Below are 17747 nucleotides of genomic sequence, written 5' to 3'. Positions count from 1 at the left end.
ATAGGCCAAAACAATCAATGCTGTGCCAGGTCTGGGCAGAGATCACCTCCGCAGGGACAGTGACTGGAGAAGACCACAAGGGGGCTCCCGGGGCGCTCTACCGGCCTGTTCCTTGATCTGGCTGCTGGCTACACAATGCACTCCACTTGTGAGAAGCGAGCCTTACGCACCATGTACAAATATGTGCACTTTTCTACATGTATATCACAGTTCAATAAAAAAACTTAAATAAAAAAGACAGCACAATGGTTCCTGGGATAAAGTAGGGAGACCCAGAATTTGGCTGTGGAAATCTAATCCATGGCAAACCGCTACACTTCTGAGCTGCAGTTTTATTGTTTACTTTGGGGGAAACCTTGCTTTGCTTTCTTCCTCAGGCTGTTGGAAAAATCAAATTAGAAAATTCCAGCAATGGGGCGCCTGGGGGGCTTAGTCGGTTAAGTGTCCAACTCTTGGTTGTGACTCAGGTCATGATCTCACGATTGTGAGTTCGAGCTCCGCGCCAGGCACTTATGGTACGGAGCCTGCCTGGGATTTTCTCTCTCTCCCCCTGAGCTGTCAGCACGGAGCCTGATGTGGGGCTTCAACTCGGGAACTGTGAGATCATGACCTAAGCCGAAGTCGGACACTTAACCGACTGAGCCACCCAGGCACCCCGCTAATGATGAAATTTGAACACAAAGTTCACCAAGGTTTTTGCTATTAAAAATAATATGTTAGGGGCACCTGGGTGGCTCAGTTGAGCGTCCGACTTCAGCTCAGGTCATGATCTCACAGTCTGTGAGTTCGAGCCCCGTGTCAGGCTCTGCACTGACAGCTCAGAGCCTGGAGCCTGCTTCAGATTCTGTGTCTCCCTCTCTCTCTGCCCCTTCCCCGTTCATGCTCTCTCTCTCTCTCTCTCTCTCTGTCTCAAAAATAAATAAAAACATTAAAATAAATAAAATATTAACGTTTTAGAGAAGGCAGTGTTTTTCTACGGATAAAAGTTTGAAACAGTGTTTACTTCCTTTTCTATTCTTTGTGTTTTACTATAGAAGCACAGTATTGTATATGTACAGCTTGTAAATACAAGTCCAGCACAGACATGTTTCAAAAACAATTTTACTAACTGGGGTGGACTGTCAAAATAGTGGGAGAATACTGGTCTACTGAAGGGAATGAGAGAGGTATTTAACGTTCTTCCTGATTAAGAGCTGAGGTGGAACAGATCTAACGACTAAGGCAGGGTATAGTCAGACAACTGGAAATCAGAAGGTGTTCACAGTAGTTTTGAAAAATTAGCTTCAAGCCCTAGAGTTTTCAAAGTGCCAGGAAAAATAGCCTGCAGATGTTTTTAGCCAGTCAATGCGCAGCAGAAGGGAGTGACAGAAGGGGTTTCCTGGAGAAGGGAGGCTCCTTGTGTGCTAATGCTCCTGTGAAGGACCCCAGGAGTCCCGATTCTCTGAAAGTGCTTTTCATCGGTTGTAAGACAGAACTCTCTAGGCCTTCTGACGCCTTTGATAACTATATTGAAATCTGACTTTGTCAAAATGAGATCTTACTATAAAATTACATTTGTTGTATTTCAAGACGATAAACAGTGAGGAAGAACTGTACCTGTATATTCACTTGATAATCCGTGGGTCCGTGGATAGATCCATACAAACCAAATCCGACTATAGAGATTCTTCTATTAACTGTGAACCTGAGAGAATGAAGCCAAATATAAAATAATATACATAATTCATTCAATATTCATAGTCTGAAGGCCTATAAAATTTTTAAGTGCTACCTGGAATAAATTTTGCTCATAAAAAGGAAAACTGTCATAAATTTGATATCCTTGGAAGTGTCATCTGCTTACCAAAAAACTCTTTCTAGAAAAAATTTTAACTCAATGGGAACTTAAGTAGAAGTTGTTTTCTGTACTGTACATTTTTGAGAGTCAAAGGAAATTATTTAACCTAAATGCCCACTTTTGTTGTAATGACCATCTTAATGATGTCTTAGTCCAAATGTCTGCACGTCTTCATGATACAAAGGCCCAGAGCCCAGCAAGTCCAATCTGTAACAACTTACCACTTCTATGAATACTTACTAGGGGCCTGTCAGAGTTAAATACTGGGCACCACACTGCGCTTAGAGCCCAAAGGAGGACATGAATAATAAAAAAGTAAACAAAGGGATCAGTCAACAACCGTAGGTTGGGGTAAGAGTTGTGAGGGAAGCTGCTGTAACAGAACACTGGTGGTGCAGGGCTGGGGCCAGGCCCTAACTTACACAGATGGATCAGAATGAGGGTTCATACTAGAACAATCAGCAAGACCAGTTTGGTCACAGGAGCTAAGAAACAGACCCATCTTGCTCCACTTTACCAATGTAGGAAAACTGACCGAGAGTACAAACAGCACGAAAGATGTAATCAGAGACAATCCGTCACATCAAGCAGTCACCCTCCACACGTTCAGCAGCAACTTCGATGATCAATATTGTTACCGCCACGCCAAGTACTTCCTGTGCTGGGCGCTGCCCGGCCATCTTTTTACATGAATTATTTCCTTGAATCATTGTAATGGCTGGATAGACTAACACAGTGTTGTTCGTACCCCCGGTCTTTACAGTGGAGGCAACTGAGGCTTGGAGAAATTAACTTGCCTGGGGCAAGAAGTGTGGCGGGCCAAAGGGCGCGCACTCCCCCACCGCTATGCTAAAACTCCCAGCACAGGGCGAAGACCACCTTAACATTTTTTAAATATGTCATCTATAATATAGTTTTTCCTTATTTTAAAAAAGCAATATATTCTCCGTGGGGGTAAAAAAAGTAGAAATGCAGCTAATCAAATAAGGAACATTTAAAGCATCTCTAAATCCCACGTAGCTTTTGGTGCTTTGTCTTTTTAGGCTTAGTTCTATTTGGCGCAGTCGGTTAAGCGCCCGACTTCGGCCAGGTCACGATCTCGCGGTCCGTGAGTTCGAGCCCCGCGTCAGGCTCTGGGCCGATGGCTCGGAGCCTGGAGCCTGTTTCCGATTCTGTGTCTCCCTCTCTCTGACCCTCCCCCGTTCATGCTCTGTCTCTCTCTGTGCCAAAAATAAATTAAAAAGTTGAAAAAAAAAAAAAAACAAAAACAAAAAAACAAAAACTTCTTTTCCATTTAAAAAGGTAAAAGGTTACTGCTGCTCCACCAGATCTGATATCTCATCATTGGATAATCCAGGTTATTTGCAGTTTTTATTATGTGACAGTGCCATGAGCAACAATCTTGCAGCTAAATCACTCTGCAGAGCCTTAATTATGTCCTGAGAATAAATTCTTAGAATTGCTGAGGAAAATGAAAGGCGTGTTAAGGCTTCAGATAAACATTATCAAACTGCTTTCCGGTGGAAGCGTTCACCCCACAGGGAACGAAGATCGTTTCTATCTGATGCTCAGCAATTGTGAGTATTTCTATGTCTTTGTGCCACTGACAAGCTGATGACTGACAAATTCTATTCTTTTTTCTTGGATTATTAATGAGTTAAAACATTTGAATATTTACCGTCTACCAGATTTTCTCTTTAATAAAATACTCATGTTCTTTCCCCATTTTTCTCTGCTGCTGAGCGTCTCTTTCATGTGGATTAAGACCACGTTATATAGCTATGCTCTGTCAGTAACTATCCATTATTGCAAGTGTCCTGTTTGTCATTTACTTATTAACTTCATGGTGGCTGTGGACACAAAAACCTTGGATTACCTGTAGTCGTATTATGACCCCTGCCAAGTGGAGAGAGGCCTATCTCCTCTGCATCACAGTCACGTGTTCTTTTTTTTTAATATTAAATAAATGGATACAAATATTGGCAGATGGTATCAGCAGGGAATCAAACTGTATTTTCCCAGTGGTTGATCCTTTCCTCACCTTCTAAGTTTCTCCCCTCATATTCTATGCTCATTTAGGTCAGTCTGCTTCCTGGACTCTGTAGAGTGTTCCATACGGCACAAACTTACTTTAACTTTACGGTAGTCTTACATTTATTTGATCCATACTGCTCTTTTAAAAAGAGAAAATTTACTCTTCCAGCTTAATTTTAGAGTAACTGGGCCAAGCCAATGCTTCCTGCCAAGAGCACGTCAGTCCTGCAGGGAGCCGCAGTCCACGCACTTAGCTTGGCAAGACAATGGCTACAGGCAAGGTTCTCCGGTTCTCCATGAAGGTGCTGTTCTGTCTGCTTCCTACGGAATCTATTCTTGTTCCTTTATGTTGTCACGATTGTAAGTGAGATCTTTTTTTTTACTTAATATTGTAACTGAAGATCTAAACATGTTTAAATTGTATCTTTTTGTTGTGGCAAAATATGTAACAAAATGTAACATCTTAACCATTTTTAAGTGTGCAATTTAGTGGCACTGAGAACATTCACATCGCTATACAACCCTCACCACCATCCATCCGTCTCTGTAACTGAATTCTGAGGACATACAGGACCATCACTGGGATTTGTATATACATTTCACAAATGGCCACGATTCTCTTTTATTGGTTCTAATAGATTTTTACTGATCCTGAGGTCATCAGGATGGATGAACTGTTCTCAAAAAGAGTCCCAGCCCCACGGAGACCATGCTCTGTTTCCCACAAAGGCTCAGGGGTTCCAGTGGCAGCAAGATTTACTGCAATGATCAGGACGGTCTCTGAAAACAAAGAATCCCAGCCAATTTTCAAGTGTCCTGTCGGAATTCATGTAGGTGAAAAACTTGTTTATAACTACAAGAGCTCAACCTAAGTCCACTTTATTGACAAACTACAGATTTCGGCATTGTTATAAAGCAAGATTGCTCCTGCAGACAGGGTGTGTCTTCCGTCTGAGCACAGGAAGGAATTAAGGGATTACACTCAACCCCCAGTTCTCCTTGCAGAGCAAGGGTCCCCGAGTCTTCAGCATCGCACAGTGTTTCAGCACAAACCAATAATTTTTATGGCAATTTTAATATTCAGTGACTTTTACAAGATGTTACTACCATATAAATAAAGGAAATCTTATACAGTCAATCCTCACTATTTGTAGTAATTATATTCTATAAAGTTGCCACAGATACTAAACCATTGCTCCTACGGGGAACATGTGTACACACGTACCCACACCCCCCCCCCCACATGGGTTGTAACCTTAAATCCCCCAAACAACTCATCCTCGGAGGTTCCATCTTATTTTACAAAAGAGAAAACAGGAGTTCAGAAGTGTTAAGTGACTCGCCTGAGGCCACCCCCAACAGGTGCAGGGTTAGGGGCCAGCTGCCCAAACGGCCCCGGGGCCAGTGTCTGGCTCTACACTGCGCTGCCCCCTGCTGTCTCCGTTTCCTCAGGAGGGGGTCACCTGTGCGACCTCAAATAGGGACATACCTCCGGGCAACTCAGGTCTGTGATAAGGAAGCGCTGCCAGTATTGATTTGGGAGTACAGAGAAGTTTTAGGGAGCAGGCGAGCTGCAAATCTGGAAACTAAACAAACAGGATTGACCGTACTGTTTTATTTGAAACCTTTGAAAAAAATGACATCATTGGCAGCAACGCTGCTCACGCTTCTTGACACGTTAACATAATACAGCTGCCCCGGCAGCCTGTGCGGCACGCACACGGGTGCTTCGGGCTGCCTCCTGGTGTCCTGCTCAAGCATCTACGTACTGAAGGACGGATTTTATTTCATCTCCGTTACATTTACTGCTCCGTTACCTTGGAGCTAGGTCATTATGTTGACCAAAACCAATGCGTGAGGTATACAGTCTATGAATTTCACCAGGTTACTGAAGAGGGAGTACGAAATGTTTTATCGTAAAAAAGGGAAAAGTGGTACTAATGTAGATAACGTCATCGGCAAATTCTGAAAAAGACTTCTTCCCTTCCAATACCCAGGGTTCTAATTTCTTTATCCTTCATGACGGCGTCACCCAGAATTCTAAGAATGCTGCTGAAGTACAACGGTGCTGGCCAGCATCCCTATCCTGAGGTTTCAACAGTGAATCGCGTTCAAGATCTTCTAGACCTAGTCTATCAGTAGTTACATCTGGAATGAAGGTGAAATTTTGTCAAGTCTTTCTGATATCCACCGCAGCAATCAAATCGCTTTTCTTCTTTCATCTGCTGCTGTGGTGAATATATATTAATACAGTTTTCGATCTTCAAATAAACCCTGTTTGCTCAGTTATTATCTTTCTGAGGCATTGCCAGATTCAAGACACTCATACCTTACGTCGACGTTGTTCTTCTCTGTAAATGAGACTGATCTAGAAACTTTCTTGTTTTATCAAACTCCTGTATAAGGGTTATGCTTCTTTCAATAATGAACCAAGAAGTATTTTCTTCTTTTAATGCTCAAGGACCTGTTCCTTGAAGGTTTGATAAAACTCACCTGTAAAAACCACCTTGTGAAGGGACAGTTCTTTGATAACTTTTAATTCCTTCCACTGGTAACTGGTCTATTCAGGCTTTCCTCTTCAGTCAATTTTGATAATTTATATTTGCCTATAAAATGATCCATTCCATCAAGATGTTCAATTTATTAGCACAGAGTAAACTCAGAATTAAAATAAAAACTGCCTTAGTATATGATTATATTCCCATTATTATTTCCAAATGTATGCTTTCTTTCTTTACTATCTCTGCCAGAAGTTTATTTATTTTATTGATCTTTTTAAAGAACCAACTTATGGATTTCTTAATTCTATTTTTAATTCATTAATTACGAGATTTATTTCTCTTCTCTTTTCTATTGTTCTTTTGGCTATTCGTTTTTTAGCTACTTGAGTTGAATGCTTAAATCATTTATTTCTACTCTAGTTTATTTAGTAAAAGTAGATCATTGTTACTGTTTCTTTGTGTGACACTTTGGCCTCATCTCATCAATTTTCATATAGGATATTCTCATTGTGAGTAATTATTAAACAGCCCACAAATGCATTTTAAATTTCCATTTTAATCCAACGTTTCTGAGTTCTCGCCCTCAGAGTTGTTTTTTAACAAGCTTGTTATTAGCTCCTAGCTTTATACTAAAGTGCTATTATAAATAAGTAAAATTCCAAAACGTATTATTTTATGGAAACTGAAACATTCTATTTTGACATTTGGCCTAAAGAAAACAAGGTAGGGCAAAGATAAACTCCTCAACAGGATTATATACACACGTCTCAAGATTCTAGATTTTTCACTCTTTTATAACCGTACATAGAACTATCTCCCGTGCAATATCTTTGCAAACAAAAAGCTCACATTAAACACAGTAGAAGCAAGTGTTTGATTAATGAAGGTGTAGACCCTGCTCTCCAGCAGTAGAGATCCAAACAGAATCCGTGCTGTGGAAAACCCCAGCCGGCCCTCTCTAAGTTCCCTTGTTTCCTGAGAGATCCCCTCACTCCCAGTGCAGCGAAGACACTGCTGTATCTTCCTGACTCTGGACTCCTGTAGTAACTCAGAAATATACTAAACAAAGCAGAAAATAAAACGTGGTCAACTGTCTCCCACGACATGAGGACAAAAGAAAAATGCTAGGTGCGGCCCCACGTCACCCCCGCGCCTGCAACGCGACAGACACCTGATTCGGTCGCTCGTGCCGCTGTAGCCCCAGCGGCTCTCCACTTGCTGGAACCTACGGATACAGCACTCCTTTCCTCGCAGGCAGCACCTTGGCCGGTCGATGTATTCCACTCGGGGCTTAGGATTGACCGTAAAATGGAGAAAGAGATTTACCACCTCCCGATCTGACAAAATTCCGGACTGGGCAGGACCTGCAGAAATAAAAATCTGACCTTAGTAAAACCGACTGGATTTCAATCCCTAACTTTGTAACACTCCAAACGAAGTGAATTCAAATCCGGAAGAGGTAAAGTAACGATGAGGCAGAAAATTTTGAGCATGTATTTAATTGTAAGGATTTCAAAATCCATTTGAAGTTAACCTAATAGGTCTTAAGTGTGAAAACCATTAGTAAATAAATCAAAGCTTAGATGAAACCCTGAAATCGCAGAAGGATCTCTGGATCTTTCTACCCACCCACCCCCTCTGTGCACCACAGACACCTGTTCGCCAGGAAGAAGAGTCATTCCCTACGGGGGCAATGCTCATGTGGCAGCCAGAGCTCTCGCTACCTCTCTACACCCCACCTAGAGGGGGAAACACATGGGATGGTGCTTGCTTCCGGCGTTCAGAAATCAGCAGAGGGCAGAAGCTAAGACTGGATGAGCTGTGCAAGCAGCACGTCACGTATGTTACAGTGTTCCCGTTCACTGCTTCTGAAAAAGCCCGTTCAGTTCAAACTTATCCAGGAATAAATGCCACTCCTAATAAAAAGACGCCAGATCCCTTACAAGACTGGTAAAAGCAATCTAAATAAGAGACTGCACAACACCAGAAATTCGGTTTAGAAGTCCTAAATTCAGACAGTACTGTAAAACCCCCTGATTTTAAACATTAGATTAATCTATCAACCTGCCAGAGCTGGCCCCAACAGTGATTTGCAGCCTCTGGATGAGGAAAGAGTGTAAAAAAGGAAGAAAAAAAAAAAACTAAAAACTTAAAACCTGCATTTTAGTAAAAAGAACAGAACTGGGAGTGCTAATATCAACAGAGATGGGGATGAACCCATGTGACTTTCTCAGAATGACGAGGACTAACATAACACAAAAGAATTAAAATGTTCCAGGTGAGTAAAAACGATAAAAAGCAGGGACACACATACAGGTCACAAGTGTTCCTGAAGAACTAATAATAAGAAATAGGACGCAGGGGCGCCTGGGTGGCTCACTCGGTTAAACGTCCAACTTGGGCTCGGGTCATGATCTTGTGGTCCGTGGGTTTGAGCCCCGCGTCGGGCTCTGCACTGACAGCTCGGAGCCTGGAGCCTGTTTTGGATTCTGTGTCTCCCTCTCTCTGCCCCTCCCCCACTCACGCTCACTCAAGAATAAACAAACATTAAAAAGAAAATTAAAATAAAAAGATGATGTAATAATTCAAAACTATAATAAAACTTCCTTAGTTGAAAAAAGAAGTCTTCGGATCAGGAAACTGTTCTCAGATATGAGCCATATACCTACTGCAAGAAAGTAATCAGATACGACCTAGTATGACCTAGAACCAGGCCCACCACAGTTGTGTCACCGTAACGTGTTGTGTGTGTGTGTGTGACCAGTCACCAAGTGGTCTGCAAAGGTTGAAAGGAATAACACACCACTGTAACCTTCTTATCTCCAATAGGGATGAGCAGTAAGTATTGTTTTATTGTGAAATGGAGAATTAAGAAAACTGAGGGGGAAAAATAAACACAGAATTTCTAATTTCCAAATCTAGACAGGGAAAAAAAAAAAGCAAACATACTCAACAGCAAAATAGATAAAGGGAATTCTCCATAAAAACATTTTTAAAAGCACAATACAGAGGTAATATAGGGAAAAGAATATGCCTAACAGCAAAAGAAACATTATTTGACTACATAAAAATACTAAGGAGTGTGGTCTGTAGGATGGAATCATCTACATCACAGAACTATGGATGAAATACATAAAATAGCTATTTTTAAGTTGACAACAGCTGAGGCAGTCAGTGTTTGAGAAGGGAAATGTGTTGAGATGAAGCCATATATTTGTCACTATTTCTCCCCCTTGGGATATTTGCTGATCTGCTTCACAGGGCATAAATGCCAAACAGAAACAGGCAACCTAGAAATCATGTAATCCTCACTGGACTGAGGAGACAAACACTGGAATTTAAAGCTACCAAAGCAGCCAGACAACAATGCTACAGAAAGGGGGTAAGAGAGGTAAGACCAACATTTTCTGCACAATTTCTCCAGGAAGTGTTTGCTGATTCCTAAGCTATGATAAGCAAGGGAAAATTATGAGACCAAGAAACCAAGCAGAAAGAAACTGCTAAGAAACTAAAGATTTAACAGAAATTTCAGGGGTCTTAAAATGCTGGGGGGAGAAGTCCCCAAATATTTGAAAATTTGGCTGATATCATGGGTCATAAAGAAAAATCACCATGAAAACGAGAGAGTACTTTTTATCGAATGATAATGAAAATACATATCAAAACTTGTGAAGTGAAGGGCACCTGGGTGGCCCCGTCAGTAAGCGTCTGATGTCGGCTCAGGTCATGATCTTGCGGTCCGTGATTCGAGCCCTGCACTGGGCTCCGTGCTGACAGCTCAGCTTTGGATTCTGTGTCTCTCTCTCTCTGCCCCTCCCTTGCTTGCACTCTGTCCATCTTTCTCTCTCAAAGATAAAAATAAGCATTCAATAAAAAAAAGAAAGAAAGGAAAAAAAAACCCACAAAGACTGACAAAATAATCCCCAGCAAACTAAAATCAAATGAAGGAGATAATAAAAAAGCAGAAGTTAATGGAATGGAAAACATACATACAATAGAAAATATTAATAAAGCCAGAAGTCGGTTCTTAGAAAAAATTAATAAAATGTATAAACCACTAGGCAAGGCTGATCAAAGAAGATACAATCTACCGATAACAGAAATGAGTATGGGAGGGGCGGGTAAGGGCTCAGTCTGTTAAGCATCCAACTCTTGATTTCGCCTCAGGTCATGATCTCACTGTTCCTGAGTTTGAGCCCACTTGGGCTCCAGGCTGCCAGTGTGGAGCCTGCTTGGGATTCTCTCTCTCCCTCTGCCCCTCTGCCGCTTGCTCTTGTGCCTGCTCTAAAATAAATAAACTTTAAAAAAAAAAAAAAAAAAAAAAAAAGGAAAGAAATGAATATAGGGACACAGTTTAGACTCCACAGATATAGAGATAATAAAAGGATATTGTAACATTCATGTTAAAAAAATTAAAAGGCTAGAGGCAACGGTTACAAAAAGAAATAGTGCTATGCTACTCTACCTAAGAAATTGAATCTCTAATTAAAAACCTTCCACAGGGGCACCTGGCTCACTCAGTAGTGTGCAACTCTTGTTCTTGGGGTTGTGAGTTTGAGCCCCATGTTGGATGTAGAGATTACTTTAAAAAATTAAAAAAAAAAAAAAAGATCTATTAAAAATGTTCCACAAAGTACACTCAGGATCCAGATAACTTCACTGGCAAATTTTCCTAAACATTTAAGAAAAAAAACAACACCAATCTTACACAATCTCTTGAACACTGAAAAAAACAAGCATTTGTTAAGTTTTGGATGAGACCAGCATAAATTTGGTAATCCACATCTGACAATTACAAGAAAGGAAAATTATAGACTAATTTCTCTCATGAAATAGTCATAAAAATATTTTAAAATTTAGCAAATTGGATCTGGTAACATAGGATAAAGCGTGACAACTAAGTCTACCTTACATAAGAAATCCAAAATAGATTTAATTTGGGAAATCAGTCTAGTTCACCAAGTTAAGAAAATAAAGCAAGGAGCATCTCTCTACTTGCGAGATGGGATGCTGCCCAATTATGAACCGCTTAGTAAGGCCAATTACAAATAAGAAAGAAAAAGAAAATAAAGGGGAAAACTACTGTATCATGACAAGATGAAGAGAAGTATTTGATAAAATTCATTATAAAACTCTTAGCAGACTAGTAACAGAGGGAAACTTGCTTAATCCAATACGAGGCACCTACAAAACATTTACAGCAAGCCTACTCTGGGGAAATAGTAAAGCTTTGTGTGTAACACTGGAATGAGACGAGATGTTCGCTACCAGCACTGCTATTCACTAATATGCCAGAGGTCCTAGACCACATAATAAAGCAAGAAAAAGAAATAAAATGTCTAAGGATTAGACAGGAAGAAGGAGAATTATTACTGTTTGCAGTGGCATGATTGTACATGTAGACTATGTACAGTGACCTACAAATAAATTATTAGAATCAGTGAATTTAGCAAGTTCACTAGATACAAGGTCAATATAGAAAAATCAACTGTATTTCTATCAGTGAACAACTGATTATAACATGGAAATTTTAAAGACAATCATTTACAATAGCATTTAAAAAATGAAATATCTAGGGGCGCCTGGGTGGCTCAGTCGGTTAAACGTCCAACTTCAGCTCAGGTCACGGTCTCACAGTCTGTGAGTTCAAGCTCCGCATCGGGCTCTGTGCTGACAGCTCAGAGCCTGCTTCGGATTCTGTGTCTCCCTCCCTCTCTGCCCCTCCCCTGCTCATGCTCTGTCTCTCTCTGTAAAAACAAAAAAAAAAAAAAAAACAAAACAAAAAAATGAAATATCTAGGGACGCCTGGGTGGCTCAGTCGGTTAAACGTCCGACTTCAGCTCAGGTCATGATGTCACGGCTTGTGGGTTCGAGCCCCGCATCGGGCTCTGTGCTGACAGCTCGGAGCCTGGAGCCTGCTTCGAATTCTGTGTCTCCCTCTCTCTCTGACCCTCCCCAACTCGTGCTCTGTCTCTCTCTCTCTCAAAAACATTAAAAAAAATAATTAAAAAAAAAAAAGTATCTAGGTTAGAATAAACCTCCCAAAAAGCATACAAGACCTCTACCAGAAAACTCAAAATATTACTAAAAGAGATTTTAAAAGACTTAGATAAATGTTGATGGATTGAAAGACTCAATATTATAAAAATGCCATTTATCCCCACACCAATCTAAGTTCCAATCAAAATATGATAATTTGCAGGGTGGGGGGGTGAGGGGGAGAGGTAGAAATTGACAAGGTGATTAAAAAATTTACTTATATGTGGGGCACCTGGGTAGCTCAGTCTGTTAAGCATCCGATTCTTGGTTTCAGCTCAGGTCATGATCTCATGGTTTGTGGGTTTGAGCCCCGCGTCAGGCAGGCTCTGCTGCCAGTGTGGAGCCTGCCTGGGATTCTCTTTCCTTCTCTCTCAAAAAATAAATAAACTTTAAAAAATACATTAATATGAAAATGCAAAAGACCAAAAATAGCCAAGATAATCTTGAAGAACAAAGCTGGGGAGTTTTCACTATCAGATTTCAAGATTTGGTGTAAAACTATAGAACTAAAACTCTGCAGGATTGGTACAAGAATAAACAAATGTAATAGTGGAACAGAATATAGAAACTCTAGAAACAGATTCATTCACACAAAGTCACCTGATTTACAACAAAGTTGGCCCTGCAATGTATGCGAGACAAAGATAGTTTTTTAATATATGGCTTGATAGGGAAAAAAATGAACTTTAACCTTAACTTTTTTTTTAATTTTATTTTTTATTTCTTAAAATTTACATCCAAATTAGTTAGCATATAGTGAAGCAATGATTTCAGTAGATTCCTTAGTGCCCCTTCCCCATTTAGCCCATCCCCCCTCCCACACCCCCTTCAGTAACCTTCAGTTTGTTCTCCATATTTATGAGTCTCTTCTGTTTTGTCCCCCTCCCTGTTTTTATATATATTATTTTTGTTTCCCTTCTCTTATATGTTCATCTATTTTGTCTCTTAAAGTCCTCCTATGAGTGCAGTCATATGATATTTGTCTTTTTCTGACTAATTTCACTTAGCATAATACCCTCCAGTTCCATCCACGTAGGTGCAAATGGCAAGATTTGGCATGCAACGGCAATGTTTACATATGTCTCCTAAGTGACATGTACAAGAATGTTCTTAATGGCCACCAAAGAGAAACAACCCAGATGTTCAACAACAGTAAAATGCATAAATAAATCATGGCACATTCCTATGACAGATTATACAACAGTGAAAACACTACCTCAAGGATGAATCTAACAGACATAACGTTAAGAGAAAAAAGCCAGGGGTGCCTGGGTGGCTCAGTCGGTTAAGCATCCAACTCTTGATTTCGGCTCAGTTCATGATCTCACAGTGGGTGAGCTGGAGCTCCACATCAGTCAGCACAGAGCCTGCTTGGAATTCTCTCTCCCTCCCGCTCTCTCTGCCCCTCCCCCACTCACTTACACACTCTCTCTTAAAGATAAACTTTAAAAAAAGAAAAAGCCATATACAAAAGAGCACATACTGTATGTATGATTTCCTTTATTTTAAGTTTAAGATACAGAAGACATGAACAGACATTTGTCGAAAGAAGACACAGAGATGGCCAAGAGACACATGAAGAGGCTCAACATCACTCATCATCAGGGAAATGCAAATCAAAACTACGAGGTATCACCAGAATGGCTAAAATCAACAACACAAGAAATAACAGGTGTTGGCAAAAATGTGGAGAAAAAGGAATCCTCTTGCACTGTTGGTGGGAGTGCAAACTGGGGCGGCCACTATGGAAAACAGTATGGAGGATCCTCAAAAATTTAAAAATAGAACTACCCTACGATCCAGCAATCACACTATTAGGTATTTACCCAAAGAATACAAAGACACTAAAAAAAAAAGAATACAAAGACCCTAATTCAAAGGGATTCATGCACCCCTATGTGTATAGCAGCATTACCTACAACAGCCAAGATATGGAAACAGCCCAAGTGTCCATCAATTGATGAATGGATAAAGAAGATGTGGTGCGTATGTATGTACGTACGGACGTGTACACACACACACACACACACACACACACACACACCCCCAATGGAATATTACTCAGTCATAAAAATGAATGCAATCTTACCATTTGCAATAACATGGGTGGAGCTAAAGTGAAGTTTGTCAGTCAGAGAAAGATAAATATATCATTTCACTCCTATGTGGAATTTAGGAAACAGATGACCATAAGGGTGAGAAGAGAGAGGCAAACCAAGAAACTACAGAGAACACACTGATGGTTACCAGGGGGAAAGGGGTGGGAGGATGGGGTAAACGGCTGAAGGAGAGTTGGAGGCCCAGGCCGTCAGTTATGGGATGAACAAATCATGGGAATAAAAAGTAACAGCACAGGGAATATAGTCCATGATACCGTAGTAGTCTTAGGTGGTGACGGGCGGCTACACTTGCGGTGAGCATACAGCCCCGTAGAACAGAATCACCACCTGTACCCCAGAGACTAACGTAACACTTGAGCACACTATAGCCCCCACCCAAAAAAGAAGAACCTAGTGCACATATCAAAATAAATAACTAACTTACAATATTATCTTGAAGGGCTACCAGAAGTAAAGGAAATTACACACACCTCCATGTGTCATGTGACTAGAGCTCAGTAAGTACCAGCTTCTTTCCCTCTTTTGCTGGCTGACTGCCTGTTGGCATAGTTTCACATAGATTTTGGTCAAGTTATAGCCCTACCTGCTGCAAACTCTTCAATGGTCATCAGTGGAAACCGGATCAAGGACAGTGCTTTTCCTAGAACTTTCTGTTTGTTTCCAAAAGTCACAGGCAATTGTTGTCTTTGACATTCCGCTTCTGCCCATCGTACAACGGCTCCAAAAAGTCGACTCTCTCTAATACTAAGTGTGTCTCTTTCCAGAACGGCACAGAGTGTGTCTACAGGGAAAATACAAGAATAAATCAAATTAGGAATATTTTGATCTTTAACAAAACACCAACAAACAGACTTACATTCAGTTTTCAAATCTCAATTAAAAAAGGAGATTAGAGGGGCGCCTGGGTGGCTCAGTCGGTTGAGCGCCGACTTCGGCTCAGGTCACGATCTCGCAGTCCGTGAGTTCGAGCCCCGCATCGGGCCCCTGTGCTGACAGCTCAGAGCCCCGAGCCTGTTTCGGATTCTGTGTCTCCCTCTCTCTGACCCTCCCCCATTCATGCTCTGTCTCTCTCTGTCTCAAAAATAAATAAACGTTAAAAAAAAAAATTTTTTTTTAAATAAATAAATAAATAAATAAATAAAAAAGGAGATTAGATACTTAAAACTACAGCCCCTATACTTAAAAATATCAAAGAATGAAAACAATTAAACAGCAAAATTTTCTTTAAAACAGTGCTATAAAGTGTGGTGCCTGGGTGGCTCATTTGGTTAAGCTTCCGACTCTTGATATCGGCTCAGGTCGTGACCTCACGGTTCATGAGATCAAGTCCCATGTCAGGCTCTGCACTGACAGCACAGAGCCTGCTTGGGATTCTCTCTTTTTCCCTCCCTCTGCCTCTCCCCTGCTCACGCACTTGTCTTTCTCTCTCTCTCTCTCAAAATAAACATTAAAAAACAAAACAAAACAGAGTTTAGGGGACATCTGGGTGGCTCAGTCAGGTAAGCATCCGACCTCAGCTCAGGTCATGATCTCACAGTTCGTGAGTTCAAGCCCCACGTTTTGCTCTATGTTGACAGCTCAGAGCCTGGAGCCTGCTTCGGATTCTGTGTCTCCCTCTCTCTTTGGCCCTCCCTCGCTCATGTGCTCTCGCTTCCTCTCAAAAAAAAACGTTAAAAGTTTTATTAAAAAAAAGAGTTTAAATAATTGCTATGAAGTTAATATTCAACTTTTTCTTTACCATACGTGGAAGCTTAGGTACAGTATCTCCTTGTATATTTGTGCCATTTAGTAAGATTAATTGTAAGTCTGAGAAAAGGGCTTCAAATTAGTGACATACATAAATCTATAAAGACTACAGATAACCATTCATTCGTTCCCCAAATATTCTTTATTAAGCACTCACTGTGTGTCAGGCACTGTTCTAGATGCTAAGGATACATCACTGAATAAAAAGTTAAAAATAAGTCCCTTGCCTTTATGGAGCTTACATTCTAGTGGGGGTTAACATTAAACATAAATAGATTTAACAAGTTAGATGCTAAGTGTAGGACAGACCGTAGGGTGAGAGGAATCCCAAATGCAGTTTATTTTTTTTTTTATTTTTATTTTTTTTAAATTTTTTTTTTCAACGTGTTTTATTTATTTTTGGGACAGAGAGAGACAGAGCATGAACGGGGGAGGGGCAGAGAGAGAGGGAGACAGAATCGGAAACAGGCTCCAGGCTCCGAGCCATCAGCCCAGAGCCCGACGCGGGGCTCGAACTCACGGACCGCGAGATCGTGACCTGGCTGAAGTCGGACGCTTAACCGACTGCGCCACCCAGGCGCCCCCCAAATGCAGTTTAAAACAGGATGGCTTTGGGGCACCTGGATGGCTCAGTCGGTTGAGCGTCCAACTTCAGCTCAGGTCATGATCTCACAGCTCATGAGTTCGAGCCCCACGTCAGGATCTGTGCTGACAGCTCAGAGCCTGGAGCCTGCTTCTGCTTCTGTGTCTCCCTCTCTCTCTGCCCCTAACCCACTTGCATTCTGTCTCTGTCCCTCTCAAAAATAAACATTAAAAAAAAAAAAATTGTTTATAAATAAATAAATAAATAAATAAATAAATAAATAAATAAAAAAAACAGGGCGGCTTGGGCAGCTCGTCTGAGCCAAGACTTGACGGGGATACGGTATGGGGGAGTCAGCCAGAGGCCTAGCCAGAAGTGTTTGGCATGTCCAGTGTGACGGCTCTCCCATCAAAGTGTGCCTGGCATGTGTGAGGACCAAGCCAGGGGGCCAGTGTGGCTAGACTGCAGTGGGCAAGAGGGAAAAGTGGTAGGCAAGGAGGCCAGAAATGGAGGAAAATGGGGTACAATCTTATAGTACCCTGTCAATCATCTGGCTTTTACTCTGAGTACAAAGGAGAACGAACCCCTGGAGGATTCTGAGCTGTGACATTTTATGTTCTAGAAGGATCACGCTGGCAGCCATGTTGAGAGGAGACTCTAGTGGAGGTCAGAGTGGAAATGAGATCAGTTAGAAGGCTCCTGCTCTGATCCACATCAGAGGTGATGACGGCCTGGACCAGGAGGAAGTGGTGAAAAACCATCAGATTCAGGATATACTCTGAAGGAGGACTCAGTGTGATGTCCTAACAGACTGAATACCGGGGGTGATAGGAGTCAAGGGCAATTCCCGGGTTTATAGTCTAAGCAACGGACCGACGACAGTGGCA

General features: G+C 41.3%; 1 protein-coding gene and 1 long non-coding RNA gene across 2 annotated transcripts in view; one reads left to right on the top strand and one right to left on the bottom strand.

The window, feature by feature from the left end:
- The window catches only part of BTBD1 (BTB domain containing 1), a 43038-nt gene that overhangs the window by 3185 nt on the left and 22106 nt on the right, over nt 1-17747 (bottom strand). Inside the window, exons 4-6 of the mRNA XM_058736429.1 lie at nt 15115-15312; nt 7544-7736; nt 1597-1684 (exon numbers count right to left, since the gene is read on the bottom strand). Of these exons, the coding sequence (XP_058592412.1) occupies nt 1597-1684; nt 7544-7736; nt 15115-15312 (479 nt within the window). The remainder of the gene's footprint in view (nt 1-1596; nt 1685-7543; nt 7737-15114; nt 15313-17747) is intronic.
- LOC131515955 (uncharacterized) lies at nt 3135-6559 on the top strand. The gene is made up of 2 exons (XR_009263766.1): nt 3135-4231; nt 4510-6559. It is a non-coding gene; the product is annotated as an uncharacterized LOC131515955 (long non-coding RNA).

The sequence above is a fragment of the Neofelis nebulosa genome, chromosome 7 (genome assembly GCF_028018385.1).
Source record: "Neofelis nebulosa isolate mNeoNeb1 chromosome 7, mNeoNeb1.pri, whole genome shotgun sequence".
Lineage (NCBI taxonomy): Eukaryota > Metazoa > Chordata > Mammalia > Carnivora > Felidae > Neofelis > Neofelis nebulosa.
Note: the sequence above shows the minus strand (reverse complement) of the source record. Positions and strands in the feature narration are given on the sequence as shown.